This window comes from Ascaphus truei, chromosome 3, assembly GCF_040206685.1.
Source record: "Ascaphus truei isolate aAscTru1 chromosome 3, aAscTru1.hap1, whole genome shotgun sequence".
NCBI classification, from domain to species: Eukaryota; Metazoa; Chordata; class Amphibia; order Anura; family Ascaphidae; genus Ascaphus; species Ascaphus truei.
In genome coordinates, this window is record NC_134485.1 from 323,035,745 (window position 1) to 323,048,813 (window position 13,069).

Sequence of the window (13,069 nt, forward strand, 5' to 3'; positions counted from 1 at the left end):
AAGCCCCAATACCCACCACTGCACTCCTAAATCACATTCTCAGCCCTACTGCACCAGATAACATGGGCCACTCTCCAGACCACTGTTCCATTTCCCCCACGCTAACATAACTTCTCCCCTTTCTGCTGCCAAGAAGTTCCCATCGTTCATTCATCAATCTTTTTTCAGATTATTAGTTTTCCGTATTATTATACCCATAAAATGCTGGAAGATTCATCCTCCTCTCCACTAGAGGAAGGACAACAAGGACCTTATCAATCGGGCATACCTTGAAGAAAGGGCCTCTGGTGCTGTCCAACTGCTCCGGCAGCTGATCCGTCCATCCGTCCAGAGGAGCAGTTTAGAGTCTGTTCCCGCTCAGACGAGCCAAGCACATCCTTCAGCAGTTGCTGGATGTCTGTGCTCTCCATCTTAGGGAGCTCTGCATTTAAAAGGAGAGAGAAGTGGCAGCGCTTTTAGGCATGGCGACAATGATGGCTTGGAGACACCACAATCATACAGAGGAAAAGTGGGACATGGGCAGTGCACATCCAACCTATGAATTGTGTCATACATAAAGCAGGGGAAGATTAAAGCCCTCCAAATTGTTATGCAGCAATAGTGAACTATAGGAGACTGGGCAACCATCAGAAAATTATGTGCTAGCCAGCCACAAAAGATGTAAGCTGTAAGCACTCTCCAATTTGCAAATACAGGAGGGGTAGCTGCCATGGCAGAAATTAATAGCTTTTTAAACATCACTATTTAGCTTTCTCACTCCCCACCAGTCAACCCTGCAAAGAGAAGGCAGTGGAAAGAGGAAGCGCAGAGGGACAAGGAACAGTAGTATTGCATTCAGCGAAGATGCGATTGAACAGATATCCAAGATAGAAAGTTGGTTAGAATAAATCATTGGCAAACCCCCATTGGCCAGTCACAGCCTACGTGGGGCGAGCGAGTGTTTAAACCCTTCAAACTCCTGGGATCCCAAAAATGCACTGCACGCACACTTCCCATTAAGTTATTCAATCTCGTACGTGCTTTATGGATGGACTAAAGTTCTTAACCCAATAACCCCTTCACTTTCAATGGGACCTGCAACGCATTGCTTTGCTAATTAGAAGTGAAAGGGCTAACCAGGAAAGGTGCAGGTGAAAATTCCCTCCTTCACCGAGGGCACTGCTAGGTGCTGCAAAGGAGTTAATTTCATTACATTTACTGCCAAGCAGGAAAAAGTGTTAACATCATGAAGTAGAGACAAGATCTTGGACGTGCAGAGAGAACAAGAGATGGTGAATGCAATGGCAGACAAGGTAGCAGATTACCGAGAGGCGAGCAAACACACGCACGTCATCAGTAATGAAGAACCGAGAAATACAACAACCCCTGCAACAGACAAAAACACAGACATCTCCAACACAGTATGAGTGACACATCTAGGAAAAGGTTATGGCACTCAGGCCACTTGACAAGGGAGCATCACACCCAGACAAAACAAGGCCACACTGCAAGACAGCATAGACCGGACGCAGCATCACATTACAGGTTGGAAAGGGGATGTGGCTGAAGTGCAGCATGGAGAGCTTTGAGACATCCGATGCAGAGGGATAGTCTCCCATCGCTGCCATATCCAACACACCACAGAAAAGGAAGGGGAAATGGGAGAGACCAACCCTCCGTTGCGATTTTATCCAGATCCGAGCCGAGGGCTCCCTCGGGGAGCGGCACCACAATTCTTTCTCCGGTGGGGGGAGCAGCAGCAACATTCAGGACCTCTGTTTCAGACGCATCCTCTGCGGGGAGGGGAGGGGCAGGTAAATCACTACGGCCGCTACTCGGGAAGAGGCGGCAGGTGGAGGAAAGGAGGTATCCAATCCAAAAACAAAAATTAGATCTCAGAAGCAGGACACCCTATTAAATGCTGCCTGCATTATTTATTTATTTTTTAAATATATATTATTTGAAATAGGGGTCCCCAAATCAATGAAATATTTCATTTGTAATCACACAGAAAAAAAAAGAAACCGGTCCGGGGAGGAACAACATGCCCACATGGGTCAGCTTCACTCTGGCGCCCAACAGAAAGCCGATATGTCATCAAGATATGGCTTCCCATCGAGTCATCCCACAGCCACGGTTATTATGCCAGTCTGCTGGCACTAAAAGAATAATTTAATAAGAAATGGTTCGTGGAGCACAGAGTGCCGTAGTTCAGCTCCAGGAGACCCCCTTGGTTCACGTAAGGTTTAAAAAATAAAAATAAGCTTGGTATTAGGGGGTGGGGTGAATTGCTGCTTTAAGCTCAATCACAGAAAGGGCTGCCACATCGCACAGTCAACCAGATGCAAATGGTTAAATATCTGTTCTGACAATTTGTAATCTTACAATTACCATCATCACGCTCACATTCCTCCTTCCTCACCCCCTCCCCCCCCAACAACACTCCTCCCTAGACAAGCTCTTCCAACCTGGATTTTCTGTCTTTGTTTCATTGCTGTCAGAGTCCTCGTGTGGCATTGTAGGGATGAGGGCAGCTCCTGTGTCTGCTATCAAAAGAAATTAAAATGTTAATGAGACCCCAGATTTTGGCTGTACATACGATAATCTTTCATATGATCATTACCTGTAAATAGATATTTAAGTTCACTGCGGCCATACCAACATTGGTGAATGGAATACACTATAGACTTCCTATACCATTTAGAAACAGGATGTTTAAATTGTTTCAACTCCTTCACAGTCACTACCTGAATTTCTAATCCATCCAGGCTTTCTATATAATGAAAACAATATGCTATGTTGTAAGCACAAGCTGAGCTTTCCACTAGTGCTTGTCCCATGTAGATATTTGCTCAAGTGATCATGACAAAACAAGAATGCAAAACATATGTATTCCTCCTTCACGGTCAAGCGCGATACCAGACATTTCAAAACTAAAATAGGAGTTGCCTGGTTATTACAGCTCAACCCCGTTATAAAACTCTATGCAAGCGTGGCTCCCAATTTTCGTATTTATGAATACTTTACAAAACGATTATTGATATCTTAAATACTTTATTGTACAATGTATACATTTGTACATTATTTCTAACGCGATCCGCTTATAACACAATGCGATTCTTTGGACCCCAAGCACAGCGTTATAAGGGGGTTGAGCTGTATGTTGTAAGCAGCATATTAAACAGATGATCGCTAAAGTCATCTTATCAGTTTTTTCACTGTCTTTACCTTGTTAAAGAAAATAGTTTTTTCACCATCTTACCAAACAGAAGGAAAGCATTTCTAACAAAAAGATTAACTGCACAGCTCCACCCTCATCATCCTCCCCCTCCCCCCCCCTGCAAACTATTTTTTGGTAAAGTTATGAAATATCAATGCTGGTTTGCAATTCTGTACAAAAAAGGTGAAAGAAACCCTGCACGCAGCATAAAATTATGGTTTAAAAACTCCCAAGCATGTGTGAGCATCATATTACTCTTTTAGAGTAGCCCAATATTCCACGTCATGTATTGCTGGCTCAGGCAAACCTGCCCCAGCTGAGCCTTGCACAAATCTGGTCACTTTAATTCTCCTTGGTCTAAAAAGAAACAATGACTGTTTTTCCATGCAGTCATGTGATGCATGGCCAACACGCTTTGAAGCGCAGCCATTTGTTTTATTTAAACGTAAAACAGGTCAGTCTACAAATAAACTTACATTTGACAGAACACTTTAGTCAGATACCTTCCCCCCAACATCATCAGGAGTTACTATTATTAGCCACTGCATTTGTCTGCATATCAATTCTTTCGGCTGCTCTATGTACACGGCCAACGCTATGTTTATGTACACGTTAATTCTACGTGGACTCGTGGTCCCACAATTATGGGACAACCGGAGTGTCCAAAAATCATTAAGGCCGGATTTGAACCAGACATCCCTCCCAGCTCATGGATCGTTCTGAGTAAGAATGCAGCCTTCAAATGAGTGAAAACTGTCAGTGCTCCGTGTCTCCTCACCTGTGCTTTGCAGTGGCGTCTGGGATGTTTGCCCCATTGCACCCAGTGCTGTGAAAGGGACAGCAGGCAGAGGCTTTACCTTCTGAGCTACTGGGCGCGCGGCTAGGAGAGCCCGTTTGCTCAGATCCATCAAGTCCTTCCCAAAAAACGCTTCCTGTGTGCGAGAGCAACGGAGCATTAAAACTGCACATCTGCCATCACAAAATCTGCAGATCCCCGAGAAGACTGATCAAAATGATTTAACAGCAGCACAGTGTTTAATAGGCAGAAACAACAAATAAAATAAACCAGACAAGTCATTTGAAAAACATTTTTAATATTTTCATTACAGTATTTATAAACCCTAATGTAAAGATAATGGTGGGATTTCCAGTTGGTTATCTGACATACTGTGATAATGAATCTGACGACTTTATTGATTCAGCAATACATTGCATCTTCAGATTATTCCATAGTGTTTAAAAAAAAAAAAATTTTTAAATAATGTAATGCTAACATTTTCAGATTTTAAATATAAAAAAAATAAAAAAATTATTCTTTTAAGAAAAAGGAGCCAATAATTTCCATTGAACAATTAAATATGCCATGTCATTTTGATGCCCCTCTAAAATGGACAGTCCGTCTTACGACCAATAATTTATTTGAACCTATTAAACATTGGTTCAATTTGTTCCTATGTGGGACTGCAGCTTTAACTTTCAGTGTCGGAGGACCCGAGATGGTACTTCCAAGGATTGCGAGCATGTGATCGATTGGGATAGCAATCACGCGGTCCCAACCGCCCCCCAGTGTCACAGACACTTCCATTCCGGTTGCGTTCACCACCCCACATATCTGCCCTTTGGGAAACAAGCATGATGTTCAGGGACCATCGTCCAGCTCTCCAAGGGTTAAACGTGCAGAGAAACCTGGCCCACATAAAACAGTCGTGTATAAGAGGTGAAAACAAGCTGGTTAAGGATTATTAAAAAAAATACCCAGGCATTTATAAATAATGAAAGTTCATCTTGGAAATGTTTGGAAATATTGCGGGTTACGGTCAGTTTTAAATCCCGTAACGCAGGATTTCCCTCCCCCTCTTCGGTCCTCATCCCAAATGGTTTTCTGCAGGGAACGGACATGCAGAAATGTGAGCGACATTTACCTCGCCGCTGCATTGTTACTCGGAAGCTAGAGGGTGGGGGAGGCGCCGGGGGGAAATGTACAGGAGGACTACTTCACGGAAAAGCCATCCCAAAACATACAAGAAAGCCATGTATCAGATAGGGGCTGATGTTCCAAAACAGGTGGGCCAAGTTGTACTTATAGATGCAAACAATTTGACGGCAGATCTATTTCCATTCGGAGGCCCCGTTGAAAGTGGAACTTTTTCCAAATCTTCAAAAGCGATTGAGAAATACTGGTATGGTTTTTTTTTTGTTTTGTTTTTTTAAAAGAATCAATATCACATTTTACGGCTTTTACTGGTGTGTGCAACAGGTTAAACTAAGCAGGACTATTTTAAAATCGATTCTATGTGGCACTGCACCCACAAACTCTATGCCATTGTAGGGGCTAGCAACATGTCTGTGCATAGCAACCAAAGCCTCTAGTAGTGTCTGGACAGAAATGAGGCGCCTTTTAAACGTATCCAGCATCGGGAATATTGTGCAAAAGGTGTAAACTCAAATAAATCCCTCAAGTATTTAAAATATAACTTTTACCATCTGTTTTACATGAAGACATTCATTTGCTGAGGCACACGGAGCTATAAGCATACATCTTTACCAGAGCACTTTAATACTCTACCGATTGATGGACTCACATTGCCCAACCAACAGGTGCAACCCACGCTCATCTTTTATTACTAGTGCCAGAGTTTCTGCATAGCAAAAGTATGATCACAGGTGTGTGCCATCAAAAAATACAGTGTCATTCATCGCCGTGGTGCCATAGGTCTTGCAGAACAATACAAAGCAGTGTGTAGCAGGCCCACTGATAGTTGAGGGATTGAAGTCTATATGTAAAATGTGAAATATAGTAAACTGAAACATTGGATCATTTCTATAAATATTTCAAATGTAATGAAGTTGCAGTTCACCTAAACTCTGTAGTTTAAGTATTTTCATCGTTCATTACCCAGACAACAGGCTTTCCCAGGCCTGACCCAGCCCCTCACCTGCAGGTATGCTGGGAACATATCCTCCAACTTGCTCTTCTTTCTGCCTCTTCGTTTCTTTTTCTCATCTCCCTCTGCGGCCCCTGTCTCTACACCGCCCTCTGTAGGAGTCTCAGGAGGGGCAGCTGCAGGAAAAAGACAACATGCTGGACAGTTAACCTCTCTGGCCAGTACTTTGCAGACAAGGAAATGGCTCCATGCTTTGTACTACTAAAGGGTTTAACAAACCTCAGTGTGCTATGCAAAGACCACTCTACGACCTAAAAGATGTATGTAGGGAACAAAATTAAACTTAAAGTACTTTATATTCAGCTCTACACCCAATTCACGAAATGGGATGGGAAACATAAAGGTCACACTGCAGGCTGAGAAGGGGATTTTTTTTCAAATACTATTCCTCTAGGGAGATAATGGTGGTTTTGCCGGACATTAAGTGCATAAGTAGTGATGTTACTTGAACAGGACATACTTGAAAACGAGAGGTAACTCTCAATGTATTACTTCCTGGAACAATATTTTATAAATAAATGTTTGTGTATGGGGAAAAAGGTACCAGAATCCCAAGCAAAAAAAGGTTTTTATTTATATCTCAACTAAAATACATAATAGTTAAAGAAGTGTGACAGGAAAAAAAAAAAAAAAAAAAAACATTGATCCAAACACGGCTAATATTCCTGTCTTATTTATATTTTACAAATTCCTCTATGGAATGCCTTGTTGATGCTTAAAAATAAAAAATATATAAAAAAAAAATTGTGCTGAAACAGTTTCCTTCTATTCCCTCAAAATATATCCCTTTTTATGAGAAAACTACAACAGAAATGCATGGGGTGTATTTATTGTTATTCACCCTAAGGCTGCGTCCATGGAAGGACAGGCAGCGCTGAGCCGTGCGGACGCTCCGCGCTGAGCCCCGGCATCCTCAATGAGGATGTCTTAAGAGGGGGCTCACGCGAGCGTCCGCAGGCGTGCTGAGGAGTTGGGTTTTTCAGCCGACAGCCAATGCTGTTTTTCAGCGCGCTGTCGGTTGATAACCTCCAATCACAGCAAAGCAGCATCGATGCATTGGCCCAGCGATGTCACTGCCCCGCCTCCCTCCGATCGCGCACGCTGGCTCGTCTGCCAGTCCATGGGATCGCTGCTGACCAGGCAGGCGAGCCTCAGCGTCAACGTGGAGGAGCGCGGGCTGAGGCTCTATGGACACAGCCCAAAATGTCTTGGGAAGCAACACACTTGTAAGTAACCAGTGAAAGCCCATTACCCAGGGTATAACGTTCGGTCACTAGTGGACATTAGGATTGTGTGAGGGTTGTTTGTTTTGCACCGTATCATACCCTCATCTGTGTGCATCTCTTGATTCTGGCTCTCACGGCAGGCCTCCAATAGAGCTGCATTCCCCTTCTTTGAGCGTGTATGAGTTTTTCGTTGTCTGATCATAAAACCACCAATACCTAGAAGGAAATTGTATAGACCATGTTGACAGCACTGCTGTTTGTAAATAGCATTAACCAAAAAAAGAAAGGCATATCTCCTTGCATATACACGGTCACACGGTGGCCCATTGAAATGTACCTGGTCGATAGGGTTTTCTTTTCCTTTTCTTCAACTCTTCTGCGTCTTCCATTCCTTTTCCTGCCTCAATGTCTCCGCCCGCTTCGCGCTCTGGGCTGCCAAGAGGCTCGGTCTTGATATCACATTCCATTGGCTCCACGTTGCAACCTGACAATGAAGAGAAAATGCATTCAGAGTGATCTATTGAGAGAGAGACTTCAAAGTGATTGTAAAGGGGAAAAGTAACCATCACTCCCAGAAGCTTCAGACCTTCGTCTCCAAAAGCCAGGTTACAATGGCACTCACCATCCGCTTTCAGATCCTCACACTCTGCTTCCCCTTCCTTTCTTTCCTCCGTGCTCCCGTGCTCCGGGCAATCCAAGAAAATCTCCCCTCCTGTACATAACCGTGATCGCCGAGGCTTCTTCTTCTGGATGGGGGACAGGGTGAGACTTCGCAGTACCGCCATGCCCGCCTCTGTCAGCCAAACCCCCTCAAAACGGAAGTACTGGGGTTCTGCCAGAGACGGAGACAAGTATGGTAAGTGGTCTGGATACATTACTGTGGGATGAAAAGCAGAAGGATGCTATGAACATATATTTTTTTCTTTCTTTCTTTATTTTAAACCCTCATAATGCCATTAGTAAGTGATTAAGGTAGAACTTACAAATCATGTTTGACTCCAGATAATACATATCTGAAGGAAAGGTGTGATTTGCACAGGTCAGCCAAATCACACGCCAACATTATGACTGCTTCCAAAATAAGTCTTGCATGTCATTGCCAGTTCTGACACGTGTGAACACTTCCACTTTAGACCCATTTGGTGTATATGCTTTGTGCAGCCTAGAAGTATTAACACGAATGATAAATTCCTGAGAATAAGCCCTAATGAAAAGTCCTCATTAGCTGGGCGCAAACCCTTCCCCCCCCCAAAAAAAACAGGACACAGAACTATGTAGCTGAAACCTTTAAAGACTGGATAAATAGCAACTTGAAAAACTGGTAGAAATTAGCAAATCCATATAAAGCCAAAATAAAAGTAACAAATTTACCTGGTTCCTTAATCTTTACTGGGCTCTCTGGAAGGATGACCGGCACTGAGGGACGAGGGGGGAACATTACGTTTAAAAAGGTTGACACTCAAGGAACAACATTCTTTAAAAACTTAGTAGGAAATCCCACTCTAAAGCAGATTTCCTCCACTGTAAATTCCTACTCCTCCTATAACACTGCCCTTTCCCTTGTCAAGCAAACCTACTTTTCTTCTCATACTTGCTTTGTCCTCTAACCCTAAAGACCTATTTGCCACCTTTAACTCCCTTCTCTGCCCAATTGCACCTTTGCCCCCTACTATCCTCACAGCCCAAAACCTTGCCACCTACTTCACAGATAAGATGTAGTCTATCAGACAAGACATCTTCATCACACACACACGAACACACACACACACACACACACACACACGTCTGAAGAGGTCGTCTCCGTGCTGCTCTTCACACCCAACAACTTGCCCCCTTGATCTTATTCCCCCATATCTCCTCTGCACTAAACTTCACCCTAACCTACCTTTTTAACCCGTCATCTCTGGTACATTCCCATCTTCCTTCCAACATGCCCTCATCACACCCATTCTAAAGAAACCCTCTGGACCCAACCACACTCTCTAAATTATCACCCTCTCTTCTCCCATTTGCCTCAAAGCTACTTGAGCAGCTTGTATACAACCGCTTGACTCCCTTTCTCTCCTCCAAATCCCTACAATCTGGTTTTCATCCTCTACACTCCACGAGACAGCACTAACAAAAAAGTGGCCAATTACATACCTCATAGCCAAGTGTAAGGGTACTTTCTCCTTCCTAATTCTAGTGGATCTCTTTTGCTGCCTTCAACACTGTCGATCACCAATTTCTCCTGCACTTCATTCACCTGTGATGCAGCCCTCTCCTGGTTCACATCATACCTATCCAATCACTCTTAATGTTGCCTTCTCTGGTGTCTCCTTCTCACTCCCACTGTCAGGCTTCCACAAGGCTCTGCTCTTCTCACTCTACACCTCTTCTCTTGGTGAACTAGTACAATATTTTGGCTTTCAGTCTCAGCTCTATGCTGATGACACCCCAAATCTACCTCTCTTCCCCTGATCTCTCCCCATCTCTTGTCCCGTGCCACCAACTATCTATCCGTAATCTCCTTCTGGATGGCCCACCATTACCTGAACCGTAACATGTCAAAAACTAAATTGATAATCTTTCCTCCATCCACTGCCAGTCCTACCCCCAAACTCTTCTTCAATGTCAATAATACCATAATCTCCGTTAACACACCAAATCCGCTGCCAAGGTGTCATCTTTGAGTCTGCCTTCTTTCATTCCTGACATTGAAGCCGTCACCAAGTCCTGCCACCTCCACAATATCGTTATGATATGCCCTTTTCTCACTCATGACAACAAAAATCATAACACACGTATCCTGTCCTGCCTTGACTACTGCATTAATTTCCTAGTTACATTCCCCTCATTCACCTGTCCAAACTCCAATCAATCCAAAATGATGCTGCCAGACGCATACTTCCCTCACCGCTCTACTATGCAAATCCCTACGCTGGCCTCCCATATCTTCTAGAATTAAATTTAAAATCCTAACTCTGATTTACAAAGCTCCCGATGATGCTAACCACCACCCCCCACCCCCTTTCATCTCAGCCATCATCTTAAAATATTACCCTAAATGCCATCTCCATTCTGCCCATGACCTCCCCCTCCAACGTCTTTATTACCCCCCCCCCCCCTCACTCCTGCCTACAAGACTTGTCCCGTTCTGCCCCCTCACTCTGGAATTTCCTACCATCAGAAACAAAAACTCTAAAACTCACCCTTTTAAGAAAGCCCGTCTGGCATACTCTTAACATCCACCTCCTCCCTCTCGCCCAACCTTATTGATACAAGCTGTGCGGCTGGACCAAACTCCATGCTAACACATCCTAACAGATACACTCCTAAACCTCAATAGATCCAGCTGTGCGGCTGGACCATACTCCATCCCGAGACATACGCCATCCCACAATGAGCAGCCACTTTACCTCCTTGTTTTATTATGGCCCCTTATTCCCTCTGGTCTAGATTGTAAACTCCCACGATCAGGATTAGCTACTGTATCTGTTTGCGCTAGTTTGTCCGTATGTTTATGTAATTGATATCACCCTGTACCCTCATTATCCCACGCTGCAGACTAAATCGGCGCTTTACAAATAAACAATAATAAGCTTAACCTCAATGGCAATTTAGGCCCAACTCTATCATGACTACTAAATAGGTCCAAAGCAGTTCCAGAAATAAAGATATATGTATACATATAAATGTATTATGTATCAGCTCTCACACCTAATAAAACCGCTACATTCTCCACTTACCAACTGGCTTTGGGATGAATGGTTGACAGGAGGTGCAGTCAAAGCCATCATCAGCCGCCTGCTCAACCTCCTCTTCGGTGAACAAATTCTCACACACAGCATGGAGCCACCTACGGGGAAAGCGGACAAGAAGAATTTTGAATTAAAAAGGATGCATCTTTCAAACGAGAAAAGGGAGATAACCCTACTAGCCCAGAGTGATAACAGAAAGGAGGGTGATAATTACCTGTCGCAGTGGCGACACTGGATAAGAAGATCGCCCTCCAAGTACTTGAGGTGGCAGATGGGACAGTTTACCAGACTGGCACAGGACGCGCAGTGTGTGTAGTTATTTTGCCACTCTGCGTGGAAGCCCGGAGTGGCTGCCCCACACTGCATACAGCACACACACCTGCAGGAGCAGACAGGATTCAGCATTTGGAGCCCGAGAGCAAGTTGTGAAAAGTGACTGCTTTCACAACACATTGTTAAAATCAACTTTCTAGCAGATTGTCCTCTTCTTTACCGAACGGGTGAAATAAAGAATATCACATTTTTCTATTTAAAACAGTGGACTGGTGGCATCAGCAGCAATTCAGGCAATGTTGTCATTTTCCTGTGGTGAAGAGGCAGATCATGTTACAAAAATGAACCTATAATGTAGGATTGCTATGCTTACAGCATATCCATTTCATGTCTTTAATGGGCCCTTGAAGATCGATTCCCTATATATGCTTACTACACGATAAAGAATACAGGTCAGTCACAAGGTTTGTAACACCATATAGGGCCAGAGAAAACCCTAATGGCAACCATATGTTTCATAGGTTAAAGCTAGGTGTGTAACACCCCCCAAAAAATGACACTTTTTTTAAAATCCGTTTTGCCGCAAAAGCCTGAAAACTCACCATTTGCATTTCCAGCCACCCTTGGGTACTGTGTGCAGAGGAGGGTCCAGACAGTATGTGTGGTAACTGATGTCACAGTCATCACAGAGTAGCAAGCGAGAGGGGTCCGAGGCTTTGCCACACACTTCGCAGACGATGCACTCCACACACCGCCAGCCTTTTAGAAGCATCACCTTGGTAATCTGAAGACAGAGAAGCCACCATAACTAATCCCCTATTAGGCATTTCAAAAATGTTGAAATCAAACAGTATAGAGTGAAAAAAACACAACAGTCCTTCCCCCACTCTTTAAATAAAACATTGGAAAGTATTAAACAATTATTCACCAAGCACCCTTTCCTCTTATTAGTATGAGGGGGTGCATCAATTTACAGGAAATTAATATCAGAAATCTCTAGATTAATACAAATATTTAAGCATCAAAAGGGCTGAATAAAGCCAAACATTTTTATTTAGAAGTAGCATTTAGAGATTTTAATTTGTATTTATTTTTTTCCCTTCAATAAGCATTCCCAGTATTATCTGGGCTAAAAACATCCCAAGTAATAGGAGGGACTGGTCTTGGCTTCAAATGCTTCCTCTGAAGATTAATACAGCATTATATTGCCACCAAATGCAAGAGATTTGTCGAGTAGCCTAGTAGTTTCAAACTTTTTTTTGGTTAAGGAATCCGATAATTATATTGTAAGGAACCCAAACCCGCTCTCTAATAATAATAATATGTTTGTTCTTGGATAGCGCTGCTAGTTTTATGTAGCGTTTTACAGAGAGATTTTGCAGGCACAGGTCCCTGCCCCGTGGAGCTTACAATCTATGTTTTTGGTGCCTGAGGCACAGGGAGATAAGGCGACCAAGGTCACAAGGTTCCCCTGCTTCAAACTCAGTGCCAGTCAGTGTCTTTACTCACTGAGCCACTCCCTCTCTAATAGTGTGCCTGAGATCAGATGCATTGTAAGGAACCCCAAACCTCTCTAATAGTGCGCCTGAGATCAGATGCATTGTAAGGAACCCCAACCCTCTCTAATAGCGCACCTGAGATCAGATGCAGTGTAATGAACCCCAACCCTCTCTAATAGCGCGTCTG

At 43.6% G+C, this 13,069-nt stretch overlaps 1 protein-coding gene across 9 annotated transcripts in view; it reads right to left on the minus strand.

Moving 5' to 3' along the window:
- KMT2D (lysine methyltransferase 2D) overlaps nt 1-13,069 on the minus strand; it is an 80,489-nt gene that overhangs the window by 34,351 nt on the left and 33,069 nt on the right. For 4 of the 9 annotated variants that reach the window (XM_075591244.1, XM_075591247.1, XM_075591240.1 and 1 more), the window contains 12 exons: nt 11,986-12,167; nt 11,325-11,489; nt 11,099-11,208; nt 8,742-8,786; nt 7,993-8,247; nt 7,708-7,854; nt 7,470-7,586; nt 6,136-6,260; nt 3,978-4,131; nt 2,448-2,525; nt 1,653-1,772; nt 269-421 (listed from right to left, as the gene is read on the minus strand). In XM_075591244.1, the coding sequence (XP_075447359.1) occupies nt 269-421; nt 1,653-1,772; nt 2,448-2,525; nt 3,978-4,131; nt 6,136-6,260; nt 7,470-7,586; nt 7,708-7,854; nt 7,993-8,247; nt 8,742-8,786; nt 11,099-11,208; nt 11,325-11,489; nt 11,986-12,167 (1,651 nt within the window). The remainder of the gene's footprint in view (nt 1-268; nt 422-1,652; nt 1,773-2,447; nt 2,526-3,977; nt 4,132-6,135; nt 6,261-7,469; nt 7,587-7,707; nt 7,855-7,992; nt 8,248-8,741; nt 8,787-11,098; nt 11,209-11,324; nt 11,490-11,985; nt 12,168-13,069) is intronic. The other 5 variants (XM_075591246.1, XM_075591243.1, XM_075591242.1 and 2 more) reach the window with 4 other exon arrangements.